The sequence below is a fragment of the Callorhinchus milii genome, unplaced genomic scaffold (assembly GCF_018977255.1).
Source record: "Callorhinchus milii isolate IMCB2004 unplaced genomic scaffold, IMCB_Cmil_1.0 Scaffold2, whole genome shotgun sequence".
Lineage (NCBI taxonomy): Eukaryota > Metazoa > Chordata > Chondrichthyes > Chimaeriformes > Callorhinchidae > Callorhinchus > Callorhinchus milii.
Window position 1 is genome coordinate 33,085,147 of NW_024704743.1, and position 18,714 is coordinate 33,103,860.

An 18,714-nucleotide genomic window follows, 5' to 3' on the forward strand; every position below is an offset into this window, starting at 1 on the left:
ATAACCGCACACTGGAAGATATGGACTTGTGTACATGTCAGTGTATAATAATAAATAATAATAATAATCCTTGCATTTGATATAGCGCTCCGTGACATCATCGATACGTCTCAAAACGCTTCACAGAATACAATGCAAAGGGAAGCGACTGTGCATCTTGTGGGTGAAACGCGGCAACCAATTGTGCACAGCAGCGCCCCATAAACAGTCAAGGACCAAGCAACCAAAAGTCATAAATTTTGGTAGGGATTTTTACCCCAGGAAAGCGATCCACCAATCCACCAACAACCGGCTATCTGTATCCAGTGATTAATTTGTCTAGAGGAAACATGACACTATGTGTTTGGTTAAACTGCTTCATGTGTGTTGTGAATGGGAACAACAACTTGCATTTGTATAGCACCCCTTATACAGGGTAGCTTCCCAGAGAGCTTGACAGTGGTGGAGCATGACCCGAGCTGGGGGGGAATGTGACTATAGGTATAATCGAAGACGAAGGTCTTCAGGCGCAACCTGAAGGTGGGGAAGGAATAGGCAAGGTGGAGGGATAGAGAAAGAGCATTCCAGAGTTTCAAGGCATAGTAGCTGAAAGCGCGACCACTGATGGGTGAATGGAGGTCATGAAGGACAAGCAGGAGGCTGGAGCCAGTCGAGCGGAAGCAGGGGGCTGTGGGTTGGGGAGTAAGCAGGTTGGCGATATAGGGAGGTGTCAGGGCAAGAAGGGATTTGAAAACGAGTGTGAGGAACTTGATAGGGAGCCGGTTCAGCCTGACTAGAACTGGTGTGATAGGGGGGTATGGAGTTTGATACAGGTGAGTATGTGAGCATCGGAGTTTTGGGTCAGGATTAATGGAACGTGGTTTTAATGATGTGGGAGTGAACAGAGTATGAACCAAGTAAGTACAAGATTAGAGAGAGAGAGAGAAAAAGAGACAGATGCACAGTTACCAATGCAGAGAGAGAGAGAGAGAGAGAGAGATAAACAGGCACACAGACACGGTTTTCAATTATTCAATCTCAATTAGTGTACATATTGGGGTCTCTACTGAAATATACCAAATATATACTGATACGAGACAACTCTAAATATATAATAAAAACATTTTAAAATTATTTAACTAAATTTTGTAGCAGTCCAACTAGACCTGACAGAACGGCTCTTTGCCATGAGTGAGAGGACCTCATTTACTCAGCCCCTACCATTTCCATTACCACAGCCACTCACGCATACGACTTCATTCAGCCCACAGTCAAACATGCTTTCATATGCTCTGAGCTAAAAGCTTCATGTTTAGACTGACAAAGATGAGTAACTGGAGCAGAAATGGTTTGAGAATAATGAATAAGCATGAAACAATCTTATTCAATTTACATTGCACCTTTCATGTTGGAAGGAACTCTCAAAGTGCTCAACATGGCTGGCTGGGCACCCGCGTTTAGAGTGGGAACTGAAGGGCCTGAGAAGGTAACAATGATCAAAAACATGGTCAAAGAGAAGTACTTTGAAAGAGAGAGGGGAGGGGATCAGAGAGACTCTGGGGATGGAGTTCTGGAGAGTGGGGAGGGTGGGTGGCAGAATGGCTGAAAGCCCGGATGCTGAAGGTGAGGCGGATAGAGTGAGGGACATGAAGAAGACTAAGTGAAGGGAGCGGGAGGGTTGGTAGGATTGAAGGAGGTCGCAGAGATAGGGTGGGGCAAGATTATAATAATAATCCTTGCATTTGATATAGCGCTTTTCACGTCGGGAGAACGTCCCAAAGCGCTTCACAGAACACACTGTAAAGTGAATTGACTGTATATTTCTGGGCGGACGCGGCAGCCAATTGCGCGCAGCAATGTCCCACAAACAGTCGTAGATTGAAAATGACCAATTTATTATTGTTTTTGGTTTTGGAGGGATTATTATTAGGCGTGTGGAGTAAGGAAACGTGCCCAAGGTTTTGCCCTGACCTGCCTGGAATTGAACTCAGGTCTCTCGCTTGCAAAGCGAGTGCTCTAACCACTGAGCTACAGGACTCCTTACAGGATTGTAAGGGGATTTAAAGGTGAGGGCAAGGACCTTGAAATCGGTCCACTGGGGGATGGGGACCCAAAGGAGCCGGACAGGGATGAGGGCGAAAGGCTCGCAAAGCAAGGAATGAGGGTACGGGCTGCAGAATTGTGGACAGCCTAGCTAGGGAAGAGCTGGGGAGTCCAGCAAGCGGGGTGTTAGCATAGTCAAGACTGGACATAATGAAAACATGGTGAGGGTCTTGGTGGCCTGGGTGGAAAAGTAGTGATGGAGACAGGCAATTTTCAGAGGTGAGGGGAAAGCTGAGTGGTAAGAGCACAGATGTGGGGTTGAATGACTGTTGTAAATCAAAAAAGTTACCAAGGTTCTGCAGTGGCTCTGCAATATTTACTGTGTATCCATGCAGGTTAATGCTGTCAGTATCTGAGGCAACAAAGTGTGAGAGAGATCAAGCAGAATGAGGAGGCACAGAGAGCCCTGGTTGTAGATAAGAGAGAATATTGTGGGTGATTTTAACCAGAGCATTCTCAGTCCTGTCGATTGGCCTAAAGCTGGATTGGAGAGGCTCCTGCAAGGATGTTGGGACAGGAAACATCGAAGGATCGACTTTCATTGAAAGGGACGGTCTTCATATGATCTCACAAACCTCAAGAGCAAAGCTTGAGCATTTTAGAGCCATTATCTGAACTCTACATAACAATCTGGAAATTACTTCCACTTTATTATTAAGAAGAAAAAAGTCTAAGCAGACACTCCAGTGCAGTGCTGGGCGTGTGCTTCAGTGTTGGAGGTGCCGTCTTTCGGATGAGACGTTAAACCAAGCCCAGTCCACCTGTTTAGGTGAATGTTAATAATCCCTGGCACTATTCAAAAAGAGAAGGGAGTTTCTCCCACAGTCCTGGCCAGCAATCCCTCAAATAAAATTGGTCATTCACTTAATGGCTGTTTGTGGGACATTGCTTTGTATCAATTGACTGTGTTTGCCTTCAAAACAGTCACTACATTTTGCAGCATATTCTGTGAAATCTTTTTAGACATCCTCTTGATGTGAAAGGTGCTATATGAAATCCAGATTTGTTTATTTTACACTACAGAAAACAGGCAAGAAAGTGTTTTTTTTGTTTTAATGAATGAAGTACTATAGTGAGGCCCATTAGAAAAAAATGTTCAATTTCAAGAATGTGTTTAATTGCACTGTAATTGTTTTCTCTGCAATTGTTTTTCTCTACACGTTGAAACAGGTTGACAAATAAGTAACCTATTAATAAATTAGCCACAGACAAGAATGGGAGGCTTTGTTTTCCATCTGAATTCTTAAAGAGGAGAGTGAGAGGGAGGATATGTTTTTTGTAACGTTAACATTTTGCAACACGGAACTATTATAGAACTATTTTACTAAGGTAGCCTGAACATTTTTAATAAAAAACTTGATAGGTGCAAAATATTAAAACTCACGTTCTTTCCTGTAATTTAGAGTTAGAAACACCTTTGTAGCACTTCACATTTTAATAGATAAATTCAATATACTTCAGGCTTTCTATCCAGTAGTACAATGTTATTTGAAACCCTCAAATGGACTACAGCCATTCGATAATTGATCAAAAGATATCCAATGTGTGCAATGGAACTTAGCTTAGTGAGGAAAATACCCTTATGCTATGTAAAGGATGAGATTTGTCATTTGTGGAGTCCTGTAGCTTAGCGGTTAGAGCACCTGCCTCACAAGTGAGAGGACCCAGTTTGATTCCTGAGCGGGGCGAAACCTTAGACAAGTTTCCTTACTCTACACACCTGTTTACCTAGCAGTAAATAGGAACCCAGTTGTTAACTGATTGGCATATCACTTTTCCGAGGGTAATAATCCCTTCAATTAAAAAAAAATTTGGTTACTCAATCTACGACTGTTTGTTGGACACTGCTGTGTGCAATTGGCTGCCATGTTTCGCCCACAAAAATATACAGTCAATTCACTTTACAGTCTATTCTGTAAAGTGCTTTGAGATGTCTGGAAGATACGGATAAGGCACTCTATCAAATGCAAGGATTATTATTTATTATTATATATGCCAGTCAAGTCTGTCATTGATCCACAACTATGGTACCAGATAGTTTTTTTTTAAGAAAATAGGATTTTCTTCCCTCATATACTTAAGATCAAATATAAACACAGCAATAACAACCTTACATGCAACTAACAAAAAAAATCACAATTTGGAGGAAAAGAGATAGCAATTTTGTGCCAAATTTGGGATCTAATTTGTGTCATTTCTTAAAGGAGCTCCTTAATGAGGAATTTGAGTTGTGTAAATGGGGATCTTTGCGGTAAAAGAAAGCAGTTTCTATCCACAAAATCCAGAACTCCACTGTCCTCATACTCACCTGACTAAAGTCCTTACCCCCATCACACCAGGTCTTGCCAGGTTCCACTGGCTCCCTATCACCAGACGGATCGATTTCAAGATCCTCACACTCGTCTTCAAATCCCTTCATGCCCAGGCACCTCCCTACCTCTCCGACCTACTTATTCCCCAATCCACTACCCATTGCCTCCTCTCGACTGGCTCCATCCTCCTGCTTGTTTCTTGTATTCACCGTTCCACCATTGGTGACCACACTTTCAGCCACAACACTCCGAAACTCTGGAACACTCTCCATCAATCCCTCCAACCTGCCCCCTCCTTCCCCATCTTCAGGTCACTCCTGAGGCCCTTTTTCTTTGATCGTGCCTATGGTTACCTCCCTCTCCACCCAGCTCAGCGTCATGCTCAGCCACAGTCAAGTGATCTGGGAAGCAAACCTGCATGAGGGGCGCTATATAAATGCAAGTTGTTGTAAAAGAAAGCGCACACAAAAAATATGCTCCGACGCTATTCAGTGCTGGAGCCACGTTGCTGTGGATTAACCGGAAACCAAATGGGTTCCTTATTGAGGAATTCCGCAGTTTTTAAAAAAAGTTAAACCCCACAATATAAGCATCTGTTGGTAAACAGAAAAATCCACAAAACTCCAACAAGAAATATAGAGAGCTTCCAGTGAAATTATGGAGGATAATAACGGGAAATTACATCGACACAAACCAAATGAGAAATACAAATAACAGCAAACGTGAATGAGTTGTTTCTCTATGTGGACTACCCATGTCACATGTTGTACATTTCAATTTTCAACAGTTTCAAATAGAAATATACCATTGGTCATTCTAATCTACCCATTTGGGCATAGTCTATCCAACCTGGCTCATTTCATCATTCTCGACTCTGAGACAGAAGGTTATGAGCTCAAGCCCCACGTCAAGACTTTGAACTTGTCTAGACCAGCACTTCACTGCTGCTGTGGTTGAATGGTTAATGATTGATGGGATTTGGTGACCTCCACTCGCCCGCTCTGGACAATAACAGTTATTATATTACACGGACACATTTTCCTGTCAGCTTCATCACAGTAAACAAGGCAAGACTTAGCATCTCGGGATCCCGGGATTTGGGGCATTAAAACAGGAGATTGCAAATCCTATTCTCGCCTAAAGACACTGCGTCAGAGGGTGATAGATGTAATGTACCAGTCAAACTCCTCACCTGCCACTGTCCGTTGTGTGGGTCACACCCAGCCACCTCTTAGTAGAAGCAAGAGACCCCTGAGTAAGTGAGACAATGATAAGCTAGGTGTCACCCTGGCTCAGTTTGTAGCATTTACTCATCTTAGTCAGATGGCAGTGAATTCAAGCCGATGTTGATGAGACGTTATACGAATATACATTTGCCATTTCAGATAAACATTAAAGATCCCCTGGCACTATTTAAAAAGAGGGAGTCTTTCTCGGTGTCCTGGCTAGCAATTCCTCAAATAAAATTAACTTCTCACTTCATGGCTGTTTATGGGACATTACTGTGTGCAAATTGGCCATTGGGTTCACCTACAAAATATATATTAACTACACTATACAGTTTTTCCTGTAAAGCACTTTGAGATGTCCTCCCGATGTGAAATACAATCTACATTATATAGTGTCTTCCACGTCAAGAGAACATCTAAATTGCTTGACACGACTGGTTGGGCACCCGAGCTGAGAGCGGTTGCCGAAGTGGATGGAGAGGGGGAAAGATTGAATGAAAGTGTTAGCTTGAAAGGTGTTATATCAAATGCAAAGATTATTATTAAATAAGGCAGCATCCAACCTAAAATCTCCCTCCAATACCACTAACGATCTAGCAATTTGGACAGAAGATTGCAATGAGGATCTCCTGTTTCAAATTAATCTTTAGCAGTGATTCAGGTTACTGGAAAATCTTTGTCTGAGCCTGTCTCGAATTTTGTGAGAAGAAGGTAATCTGATACCTAGTTACGCTGGTTGCTGACCCTTCTAACCAAGGGCATAGCTACTGGGGCGGCTGTGTTGTTAATCATTAGCTACTTGGAATTATTCACGTCCTGCGTTAGTTAAGAAAAAAAAGCATTTCATTCCGTTCCGTCTCATGGCACTGAAGTACAGCCACCATCATGAAAACAGTATCCGAAGCATAGTTGTCAAATAGGCTGCCAGGATTCACTATGCTGGCTCTCACTGGTAAATAATAATAATCCTTGCATTTGATATAGCGCCTTAAAGCCCAGGAATCGGGGAAGTGTGGGAGAGACACGCTAATGGAACAGCACCCAGCATACATGGGGGGGGGGGGTGGGATGCAAAAGATTGGAAACCATTGCATAATAATGAAAACAAATCTATGCATTTCATACAGCACCATATGTTGTTGAAAGGTCTCAAAGCACTTCACATTTAAAGGTCAGATGCTCTGCATTTTGTAGGCAAATAATACTTTTTTATTGAATACGTTTCTTGTCAGCCAGAGGCAGACAGCAAGCAAGACATAACAAAAACAACTTGCAGTTATATAACGCCCTTCACGCATGGTAGGTCCCAGAGTCCTAAACTTAACTGTGAATGCATGCCACACGTGGTTTTGCTCACTCAGTGAACGAGCAAGCAGTTTGTGTTCCCTGGAGCTCCCCACTCACCTCAGTGGCCAAAGTTTACATTTTACAGAACCTTTGAGATACTATTAGTCTTGGCACCAATAATCATAATGAGTAACTTGTTCAACTTGACGCACAAATAGCCCTCAACAGATCTTCGATACCCACTGTGGCTCAAATAATACAAGCAGTCACTACCTATATGATACGTGTACATTTGCCCTTTGCAACAGAGGGCCCATGCTCTCCCCCCATCTGAACAGACAGAAGGCCACACAACAAGGAGAAGAAAGCCAAGTCCTGGAGAAGTTGTCAAATAATTCTAGCCCTCTCTCAATGGACTGCAAAGAGCAAAATGGAAGGAAGAGCAGGTACTCTTCCACTTCACTATCAACAAACCGTCTGCTCAGGTCTGTTGCTGAGGTTATTGATTGCTCTAATGCTGGGGCATTTTCTTTTGTTCTCACAGAAAAAAAATTATAATAATACTTGCACCTTTCATATCAGGCGGATGTCCCCAAGTCATTCCACTTTACAAGATATGACTGTATGTTTTGTGAGCAAACACTGCAGACATTTGCGTACAGCAATGTCCCACAAACAGCCATGGAGTGACCCATTTTATTTGGGGGATTTGTTGAACAGGTCAAAGGGTGAAACTTCTTCTTTTTGAATAAGGCCATGGAATTTTTAACATCTACCTGAACAAGCAGTTGAAACCTTAGTTTAAAGTCTCATCTGAAGGATGAAACGCAGAACAAAACTGAAAACGTTGTTTTCACTACTGGGTTCAGTCAGCTGAGATTGTAGTTCATTCAATGATACATTTTACTCATTTAGTGAAGGAGCTGGAAATGCTTTATATTTACTTGACCACCATTCTGTGTGGTCTGAAGCAGGAAGGAGGTGGGTGTGTGGTAGAGTAAAAGCGAGCAGAAGGGTAATGGTCACTCTTGGCTGAATTCCACCTCTTTCCCCACAATGAGGTTTTTGCACAAAATACTTTGGTTTTTCTCGTAGCCAAACCAGCTGACCCACTCATATGGGGTTGGGGGGTTTGCAGTGTGTGATCGTGCTGAGTAGCTCCCTGTGAAGGGAACCAAAGTTACCTAGGATTTCCCCAATTTCAAGCAGAAGATGACAGCCTTCCATTTAACCCACAGATATCTATTATAATAATGTGCTCTTAGAGTACCCATGCTTTACCGTGGTGCAAAGGGGGCAGTGGTACTGTATTTGAATGCCATTGGGCATTTGGTCTTTGACAAGTAGCTCAGATTTTGGATTAGCAAACCCACCAGTCATAAGTGAAGGAGCCACTGTAACTGCCACGTGCACAGGTTAAGTGCTCCGAGACATTATTCTATGTGAGGGGCACTAAATAAATGCAAGTTGCTGTTATTACTGTATGCAATTGGTTGCTGCGTTGTGCCCACAAAATACAATCAATTCACTTTACATTATATTTTGTGAAGCTCTTTGAGACGTCATAAGGTGCTATATCAAATGCAAGGATTATTATTATTAACATCTGCACTGACGGTCCTTGTGCTCAGCAGTGTTTGATCATTATGAACAGTCTGTGGAACCAAATCTTCACTGGACCTTTGCAGAAGACACCTGCTTCACAGAGTGAAGCATGATCCATCAGCTCAACCCATTCTCATTACCTCTGTCAAGTCACAGCTACAAATCAACAAGTTTCGCAAAGCAGAAGAATGATGAACCAATACTATCCAGCTACACATGATGAATTTTTTATAAAAGAAAACTTCTACACTAAAAGTCTGTAGTTACTCATACAGGCTGTATCTGGATCTTTTTAATTAACTTATTAAAGTTAAGGATTTTAGCTTTCGCTTCTGGTCAGCTGACTGAGCTAGCATTTCCCTGGGATCTCTGCCAACTAGGCAGGTTGAAGCCCTTCAGGCACATTTCCCGTCCAACAGGATTCATTCTATCTCCACCACAATGCTGCCCCACACTCACATCGCCATAAGTCTCAGGCAATTAATTCAGACATGTTTTAAAAGACTTTTGCATCATTAAAATTGATCGGCATTAATATATGAAAGCTTCATTTAGAGATCAAACAGTTTGATTTATTTTTGCAAGTTGCCTTCTTCCTCCTTCCTGTACTACAGCAGCTAAGTTTCCAAGTGTCCTTCAGAGCTGCTTAAAAATCCCACAACAAGATAGAGTATATGTGAGAGGCTCACGTCAATGGTCCTGTCTCAGTGTCAGAAAACCTCTCTGGTCTCTGCTTACAAAAGTACATTGGAGATGACAGATAGATTACGTTCTAGAATTCACAGACACCAGATTGCATTATTCCCCTTCACCAAAGAGATTTAAAAAAATCTCGGGCAAGTTTTATTCACTAAAAGAGCTACTTTCATCATAAATTGTAATTCAACTCACAAAGCGGTAAAGTTCATCCCTTTAGTACATAGATCCTACAAATAAAATCCCTCCGGAACGCTGCTCAGATGCTGAGCTCCTTTACAATACAAAATGATATTATTATAGCGCCTTTCACGTCGGGAGAATGTCCCAAGGCATTCTTTGACCACAACCCGGCTTCACCAAAGTAGAAACAGAGATTGCCGAGCGTCCAAGTGGAGTGCCAGAGTGTCAGCCAGACACCAATCGGGATTTGGTCAAATGTCATTTATAAACTTTACAATTTTTTTAAAATGGTCATTTTCAATTCTTTCTGCTTTGACTTATCAGATGCTAACTGAGAACAGACAGGAGAATGTATCAGCACAGAGAGGAGTTGGAAGGGAGAGAGCAGTGAACAATGTTGAACAAGCACCAATTCAGTTCTTCCTTCCATTTCCTTCTGATAACTTGGGAATGGCATTGGGAGGAAGGGCACTCCCCCAGCTTCCAAGTATGTGTTCCTACATTCCGAGATGGTCAGCCGGGTGTCTGACACATGCGGAAACCCATTACCATGCTTAAGAGTAATCAAACCAAACAGAGTACATGCTTGGTTCCGAGATGCAGCATGTTCTGGTAATCCACAGACTGCCCATTCAACAAGATACAGGTTTAATAATCCTAAAATAAAAGAATGGTGAAAGCAGAATCAATATTAACTTTCAAAAGGAAATTGGATGTACATCTGAAAACAAAAAGAGTGGGGCAGTGGAACTAGTTGGCAGCTCTTTCATAAAGCCGGCACAGGTTAAATGGCCTCCTTCTCTGCTGTAAGATTCTACGATTATTTGTACGTCACCTTTCATGTTGAGAGGATGTCTCAAAGTACTTCCCAGAATTTTATTGTAAACAGTAGTGAGTATGTAGTTATAGGTGAACTTGGCAGTTAATTTACACACAGCAAGGTCCAACAGCCATGAAGTGAAGAATTTACTAAGATACAGCAATCAAGAAAGATTATGCAGGAACTACTCTACACAGAGGATAGTGAGATTGTGGAAGTCACTGTTGTAGGCTATGGTTAAAAGCAAAAAGCATCAGTGTATTTCAGAGGAGAGTTGGTGTATATGAACAGAGAAGAGAACAAAGGGGTATTGCTGGAGAGGCAATTTAGTGGTGGTGGAGGCCCCTGTGGAGTATAAATACCAGCATGGACTAGTTGGGTTTAGTGGCTCATTTCAGTGCTGTATTATTCTATACAATCTATGACTGGAAAGGAAACACAAACATCAAATCTACGGGTAACCGGATGTAAATCACCCTGGCCTCTGCAAGGAAATTGTTCGGTGCAGCTTCAAACGCTAACTATGGCATATTGTTTCATACTGCCATCCATCAGAAAGAAAAACATCTAAAAGTCAGTCAACCACCTGGATGAATTGGATTCCACTAAAATTTGGGTGCAGATCCTATGGTAGGGCTTTGTCGTTTTGTGCACCTGAGTAAGGCTATTGTGGCCTTATTTATTTCGCATACAAAGTGTCGTCAATTCACTTTACAGTATATTCTGTGAAGCGCTTTGAGACATCGCGATGACATGACAAGGCGCTATATCAAATGCAAGGATTATTATCATTATTATTATTGATACCGCAATTCAGCACAGCAATGTGTCCATTGTCCAGGTCCTGTAAAGCCAGGGACTCAGATTGTACAGCTACCAGCATTTGAAATTTCTGGCAGAATTCCATTCATTGAGATTTTCCCATCTGTCCAGCACAGTCCTCATTTACCTCATCACACCAGCGTGTCAAAATATTTGCATACAAGTTACCCTCCCCCTCCCAGATCAGTTCAACAGCTAAAAATTGATATTTTTTAATGACATTCTTAACAAGAAAATAAAGTACGTGTCGGAAACATGATCACTCAGAGAACTGCTAACAGCTTGGTTTGGGAGAGAGTGAGGTGGTGAGGAGTTTAAGAGAGAAAGAAAGACAGCAACAGAAAGGTTAAACACATAGAAGAAAGACAAAATGTCACAAAAGCAAAGCACACACATTGTGATAATTCTAAATTACAACATGTTTATTCTTCATAAATGTTGTACTAGGTAATATCTTTGTTCGCCCAGCACTAAATTTCTAGTTATTTTATGCATTAACTTTGGAGATCGTTGAATAAAAGGTGAAACATAATGGTGTGGAACTGCTTGGAGCGTGGAAATGTCATGCCCTGTTAACGCTAACAATCTGGACACTTCTGGTCATCAGTCAATTGTTCAATGAGAAAGTAATGAAGGATATTAAATCAGATGCAGACTGTAATTTTCCTTAATTTACCGGGCACTTCACAGAATATTCCTAAGAGACAGGTGGAATTTGTTCGTTGTCTATTTAAAAGTTTTGATCACAGCTACCTCCTCTCTCCGTACTCCACACTCCAAATCTAACTCTATTCTCACCAGTCTTCCCTCTCCCAACCTTTTCAGGTTTTATTTAACCTTAATAAATTTAATGGGATGGATACCAGTTTTCATCTACTCTATTCTTCCCTGCAAATTATAATGGAACCGCACACAATATAAAAATATCATGTGGTTTACTCAGGTGGAGTCTGCTTCTACAGAATGCATTAGCTCTTCAGTGGCCACAGCAATTTAGTTAAATTTGGTCAACAATTAATCAAGTTTAGTACTTAAAGTTACATAAACAGTGTTTTAAGAAGTCATCTACATTCTAGTGCAGGTTTCCATTCATCTAAATATAACCAAGAACAATGAATAAGATGAAAGAACATTTATCAAACAAAAAATAAACTTTTTTTGAGTTGCTGAATTGACAAGTATGTAATATGTGCAGGTTATACAATCATCTGACGTGTTCAATTACAGCAATCCCTCATCAAGTCTGATAAAAATCAATAACTATGTTATTGACATGATGTATCACGTCATGTATCATGATGTATGAATGGAGGGTATAGGGATAAAAGCAGAGAAATGGGATTTGGATGAATGGCTTATTGGAGGTTAAACACCACACAAAAAAATGGACCGCATATCCTCCTATTGTGTCATATATTTGTATGGTTCTTTCTGTTATGCTTCAAGAGCAGCAGTAGGATTGAGAAAGCGTGAACACTTAACCCCTACCTTGGTAGGGATTCTTGCAGTCAGAAGAAAAATGCGGCATGATGTGAGCACCTGTGAAGTAAAAAGGAAACAGAAGTCAGATTCTGTACATCAATCCCACAGTGCAGAGAACCATAGCCCATCATGCTGGGTTCCTCCTGCTCACACGACAAACTAGAATTGTATCACCCCTTTATTTCATTTTAATGCTAGTCAATTACAAATATAAAATTGGATGCTCTAAAAACATTAAATAGCAAATAAATAAAAAAGGAAAAATATTCATCAACATTTACAATAAAAACATCTTGACTAATGAACTTATAAAATAGTGCACATTATTCAAATCCAACCCAAGTATCCAATTGTCCAATTAATTTTTTTTAAAATTATGACTTAATTAGAAAATGAACAACAACAGCGGCAATTTGCATTTATATAGCACCCTTCAGGTGGGCAGCATCTCAGAGCGCTTAATAGTGGCGGAGCCTGATGCTGATCCGTGGGAAGGGAGAGAGTGACTATAAACATGCAGAAGAATTCATAAGGCGATGTCAAAAATGTGCATCAAATCTGTATGGAACATATTACAATAAAACTTCCCTTTCACTATCCCAAACTATCAATTTCCCCTCAACTCCTTGGATCTTCTCAGGTAATGCCTGACCAAAGAGTAAGCTGCTCCCAGGCTCTAACACCAACTGCCAGGAGAAACATACACATCAATGAACCAAAGAGACCGTGAAGAGGTTTTTGGCAAAAATTCACCACCCTCTAAAGTCCACGCCCACTCTCCCCAATACACAAAAGGAAATCTATGCATTTGGCATTTGAAACTAACATTGTGGGGAACTGATGAATGCAAAACAAGCTCCCATTATTCTACCACACAATGTCACCCTTTTCAAACTGAACTGGGCCTGAAAGGCCCAGAAAATATACAGTCAATTCACTTTACAGTATGTTTCTGTGAAGCACTTTGAGATATCTCAAATGATAAAGTGCTATATCAAATGCAAGGATTTATTATTATTATACTATTATTATTATTATTATAATATGGTGTTGGCAGGCACTTGCCTTGCCCATCAAAGTACAGCACGTCGATCTGAAACACTGAAATTCATTCCAAAGATCTTCAAAGGTTTAAATGCTTTAGATTTATTAATTAAAAAAACATTTCTGCACAGATTTCAAATTCCTAATGCTTACAGTGGACTATGATGCAATCTTATCATTTTCAGGCCAGGATGGTACTTTGTCTGAACATGACTGACATTGAAACCTAAATAGTTTTAATTCTTCTGCAGGACTAACTACCTGATTTACAAAAGTGCTTTCAGCAGAACAAAGGAAAAAACTGGAATCCAATCCTGGTTAGGTCAGTCACAGAAATAGCCTCGAACAAAATGGTCACTTATTCAGAGAGATTAAGCTTTCAATCGTTTTATTTGCAGAGTTCCACAGAATCAATCTACAGTTGAGTAATTTGTTAATATAGTAGTTTGAAGAATTAAAATAAGTAAGATTGAGAACAAGTCTGGACTAAGTCGTACAAATTAAAAGGTTTGTCCCCAGAGACTAGCNTTTTTAGCCTTCTGAATCAAGCATAACCAGGAAAAAGACTACAAGTTTCTTAAAAATAGGAATGGCTGGATTGTTTGTTACATTTACCTGAATCAAAAAAACAAGAACGTAAAATTTATAACAATCAAAGGGTACAATGAAATCCTCCCCCCTTCCTGGGTCATGTCTTGGCCAAGGATTCCAAGGGTAAAGGTTCACACAGTTCAAATCATCCCATAGTTGTGATCTAAGAGCAGTAGCACCCTGGAAAAAGGTGATTTGTCCATTCACTCATCCACAGTACAGCATATGCTACATGTTTCAACTGAATAAAAATTATTAAAGAATTCTACAAGACTTGAGATCAGTCTAAACAGTGCAGTCATTGGAGCTGTTTTTGGATGAAACGTTTAACTGAGATCCTCTTTACCTCTTCAGGTGACTATTAAAAAACCTGCAACCTAATGTGAAGGGAGAAATAAACTTCTCTCCATATCACAGTTAACAATCCCCAGATTAATTGCAAAGTCATCTCCTAGTTATTCGTGGAACCTTGTTAGCACAAATTGCTTCTGTGTTTGTCTAGAAATATAGCCACTATATTTGACAGTAATTAGCTGTAAACATTGGGCCATTTTGATATAAGGCACTATAATCATGCAAGTGCTTTCTTTCTTGAGTTATATATATTTTTTATTATAATAATATAATTTTGAAGAGCACTTTCAATGTTAGAAAACTTTACACCAATATAAATGGTATTCAATCTCAATGGAATTCGTGTTTTGTAAGATTGTAGTGAATGTGGATAATTACTTCTGGTGTGTAACTTTGTTCTTGTGCATGACAATTTTCATAATATTGCTAATGCGCAATACCTCCTTGACAGAGTGTAAAATGACTAAGTAAAAATAAATAAGCTCTTGTCCCTCAATCACTTTGTCCATTTTAAATGTTGCAGACGGCAAACAGATGCATTGTTTGCAGGGAAATATTAAGAAATGTCCTGCTTGCATTGGTTCAGATTTCTGACAGGCTTAAACAGAAAATGGGGCGTATTCTGTAATTTTGTGGGGTCTTTTCTACATCAGTTCACCTTTAGAAGCCATTTTAAATAAAAGCCAAAGCATATCAATGAGTCTACTTTCTATTTGCACACATTCAAACATAGGAAGATTATGAAACTAGAAGCTTTGCAATACTGTTTCCCAAACCACAAATTCCTCCCTGCCTTGCTTCCAGGGATCAAGCTAACCTCTCTTCACATTTATGCCTCAATAGAGCAGGAAAACACTAAAAATACAATCCATAGGCGATTTACCACAGGGAATACATCAGCGATCATTGGTGCATAAAATAGTGCCTGTGTGTCATGGAGAGGCCAAGTATATGTAAGTATTGTTAAGTGCCTTGGGACGGACTCCAGACATGAAAGGCATCATATAAATGTAAATTTGTATAGTATTATATTGTACATCTGTACTGTTTGTGGGACATTGCAATGCTGCATTTGCCTACAAAATAATCACTACAATTTACAAAAACGCTTTGAGACAACCTCCCAACATGAAAAGTGCTACATCAAATGCAAGTATTATTATAATAATAATGTGTGAAAATGTAGGAGTGTAGATGTGGAAGTGTGCATTTGTAATATGCGTAAACGTGTGTGTGTGCACTTGCTGGTTTGCTATAGAGTGAACCACTAAGTGGAATGAAGCCTGAATCACTGGGACCTTCTTTTTAATAAAACGCCAAAGGTCGAGTTGTGTGGCTGGTCAGAGTGCTGATTGTGAACAACTATTTAAATTAACGCAGTGCAGGAAGGCAATGCAAAAGGAATGGCACTGTGCGAAATTCTGGAATTTTTACTGTCTGGGACATGACACCAGGCAAGTCAGAACTAAGACCCAAAGGATAAGGATAGATCAATTTACCCGCAAGCAAAAAACAGTATCTTTTTCCCCTTAGAGAAAAACTCCAGTCCTTAGTGGCAGGCTAAGCCAGAACAGTTAGACATGTTACGGAGTCATCACAAAGATAATGAAGTTGTATAAGTTAACAGTGGTTTAGACAGTGCAGTTCTTCTCCTTGTTCAAAGTTCTTAATGCATGCAGCCTTACATTACTGAACACATCACTGCTTCTCTTAAAAAAACATTTCCAGTCTCATAGAGAAATATTGCCCAAAGCTATTTCCAGCACACAACTCCACACACACCGCAGCACTGTCATCAGAAATACTATTTATCCTTGCAAAAAACACAACCACTTTTGATGCATGCAAATGTCCCACCTCCGCGCAATCAGCATTGCAGATACAGAACCAAGTTTCTATCTGATGATTACGACTACAACCCCGAGGCTAGAAATACTGAGTCAAGCAGCAAATTTTGACATAAAACGAAAAGCAGAGAAAACCGACAGCAGGAAAAGGAACAGACTGATCAAAGAGACATCGGGAGAAAGCACAGAAACATGCATGAAAGGAAACTTACCAGGCTTCATACAGTTCAGATCATTTTTTTAACTCCATCTCTCATTTCTAGCAGAGAGCTACTTTTCAACATTGTTTTACCACCATTCTGAAAAATCTGCCCCATGTATACAGGGAGTGGGAACTTTTGCTGCCAAAGACAGAATAACTAAAAACAGATTTCTTTATTCTTGCACTGAATTTGAAGTGGTTTCATCTTTGCATTTGATATAGCACTTTTCACATTGGGATGATGTCTCAAAGTGCTTCACAGACACTAGTACAGTAGCTATACAGTAAAGTGTAGTTGCTGTTAGGCGAACCCCGATTTACACACAGTAATCTCTCACAAACTGGCATGAAGTAAATGACCAATTCTGTTTTCAGGAAACTGAAAATATGAAATTTACAGAAAATGGTTTAAACACTGCAATTAGCCGTCGAGAGCATGGTCTTCCCAATTCTTGTCCAGTTAGGACCACCTCACCCATTAAGGTTTGGCTTCCAGGTTTAACAGGTTGAAAAAATCCCTGCCCCCAGTGACTGGTCTGTCCGACCATGTCCTGCTGCTGAGCCAGGCTGGCTGATCCATCATCAGCAGTGTCCAGGAGTACTATCGACCCACATGGCTCAGGTACTTGACAACAACAGCAACAACTTGCATGTATTTAGCACTTTCATGTCAGGAGGACATCCCAAGGTGCTGGAATGCTTGCATTTGATATAGAGCTTTTCATGTTGTCAAGACTTCTTAAAGCACTTCATAGGATACACTGTAAAGTGAATTGACTGTGTGAACACAGCAGCCAGTTGCGCAAAGCAATGTCCCACAAACAGCTATGGAGTGAATGAACAACTTTACATTGGGGGGATTGTTGATCAGGAGAAACTCTAGTGCCATGGGATCTGTAACGTCCACCTGAACAGCCAGACAGGACCTCGGTTTAATGTCTCACCTGAGAACAACTGGGACAGCTACAGAGCATTGACTCGATTCCCACATTCTGCTGCCAAGCATGTGGCCTTAGAGTCAGCTCGGCTACAAGGAGATTCCACTTACCTTCTTTTGAATGTTACAATTACTGTATTCTGCTAGGAATGAGCAGCTTCACTTCAATAGACCATTGAGGCTGGGATCTCGGTACAGTGCTACTGAAACTACACTAAGTCTCTCGTGGGCACTCAATCATTTAATTAGTAGTGCTTAATAACGGGATGCATGGTACACCGAGTACCGGCTTCCCGTGTAGATGGTCTTTATGTGGAGGTTTATTGGAACATAGAATGCTTTGCTACAAGTGTCTAGGAATTTGGATAACTGTTTGAAAAGGAAACCATATACAAACGGTTAATTAAATACTTAGTCCTATATAAATTATAATAATACTTGCATTTGATATAGCACCTTATCACGTCTTTGAGATGTCTCAAAGCACTTCACAGAATATACTGTAATGTTACAATAAATTACCACCAAATATACAGATAATATAATCATTATTACATTCAATACAATAAATAATTGGTTTCTAACATGCAAATAAACTTAGAACTATCGAAATTTATAACACAGAAGTAGACTATTTGGCCCATCGTGTGTCTATGCTGGCTCTTTGAAATATGAATGTCGAACTTTCAGCCACTATGCCCCGAATCTCTGAAACAGTCTTCCTCTATCCCTCCGCCTTGCCCCTTCCTTCCCCATCTTTAGGTCATGCCTGAAGACCTTCCTATTTGACCGTGCCTACAGTCACCTTCCCCTGCCACCGGCTTGCCATCGTGCTCCACCACCGTCAAGCGCTCTGGGATGTTACCCTGCATGAGGGGTGTTATATAAATGCAAGCTGTTGTTGTTGTATGCCATCTACATACGGAAATGATGCTTATTGTGGAATAGCGTGTGTTCTCTCTCCCACTCTCAGGAGCATTACACCCATCCTACTTAATTCCAGAAAGCATTAGCAGCAGGTTGGTAAGGATTGGGAACCCCAGCGTGTGCATTATGGTACTCCTGGAGTTTATCCAGCTCTTTTTTTAAAAAAAAACAGCTTGTCATCATGAGCACGGTCTGGTAAGCTTCCTGCTGCTTCGACCACACTACATGGCTCACAGAGTTAACAAGACATAAGTGGGAAGAATCCATGCTCTTAGCGATCAATCTACCCTCCAA

The 18,714-nt window shown here is 40.6% G+C and overlaps 1 protein-coding gene across 1 annotated transcript in view; it reads right to left on the reverse strand.

Moving 5' to 3' along the window:
* LOC103184542 (F-actin-uncapping protein LRRC16A) overlaps positions 1-18,714 on the reverse strand; it is a 205,566-nt gene that overhangs the window by 138,805 nt on the left and 48,047 nt on the right. Inside the window, 1 exon segment of the mRNA XM_042332579.1 lies at positions 12,525-12,575. Within this exon segment, the coding sequence (XP_042188513.1) occupies positions 12,525-12,575 (51 nt within the window).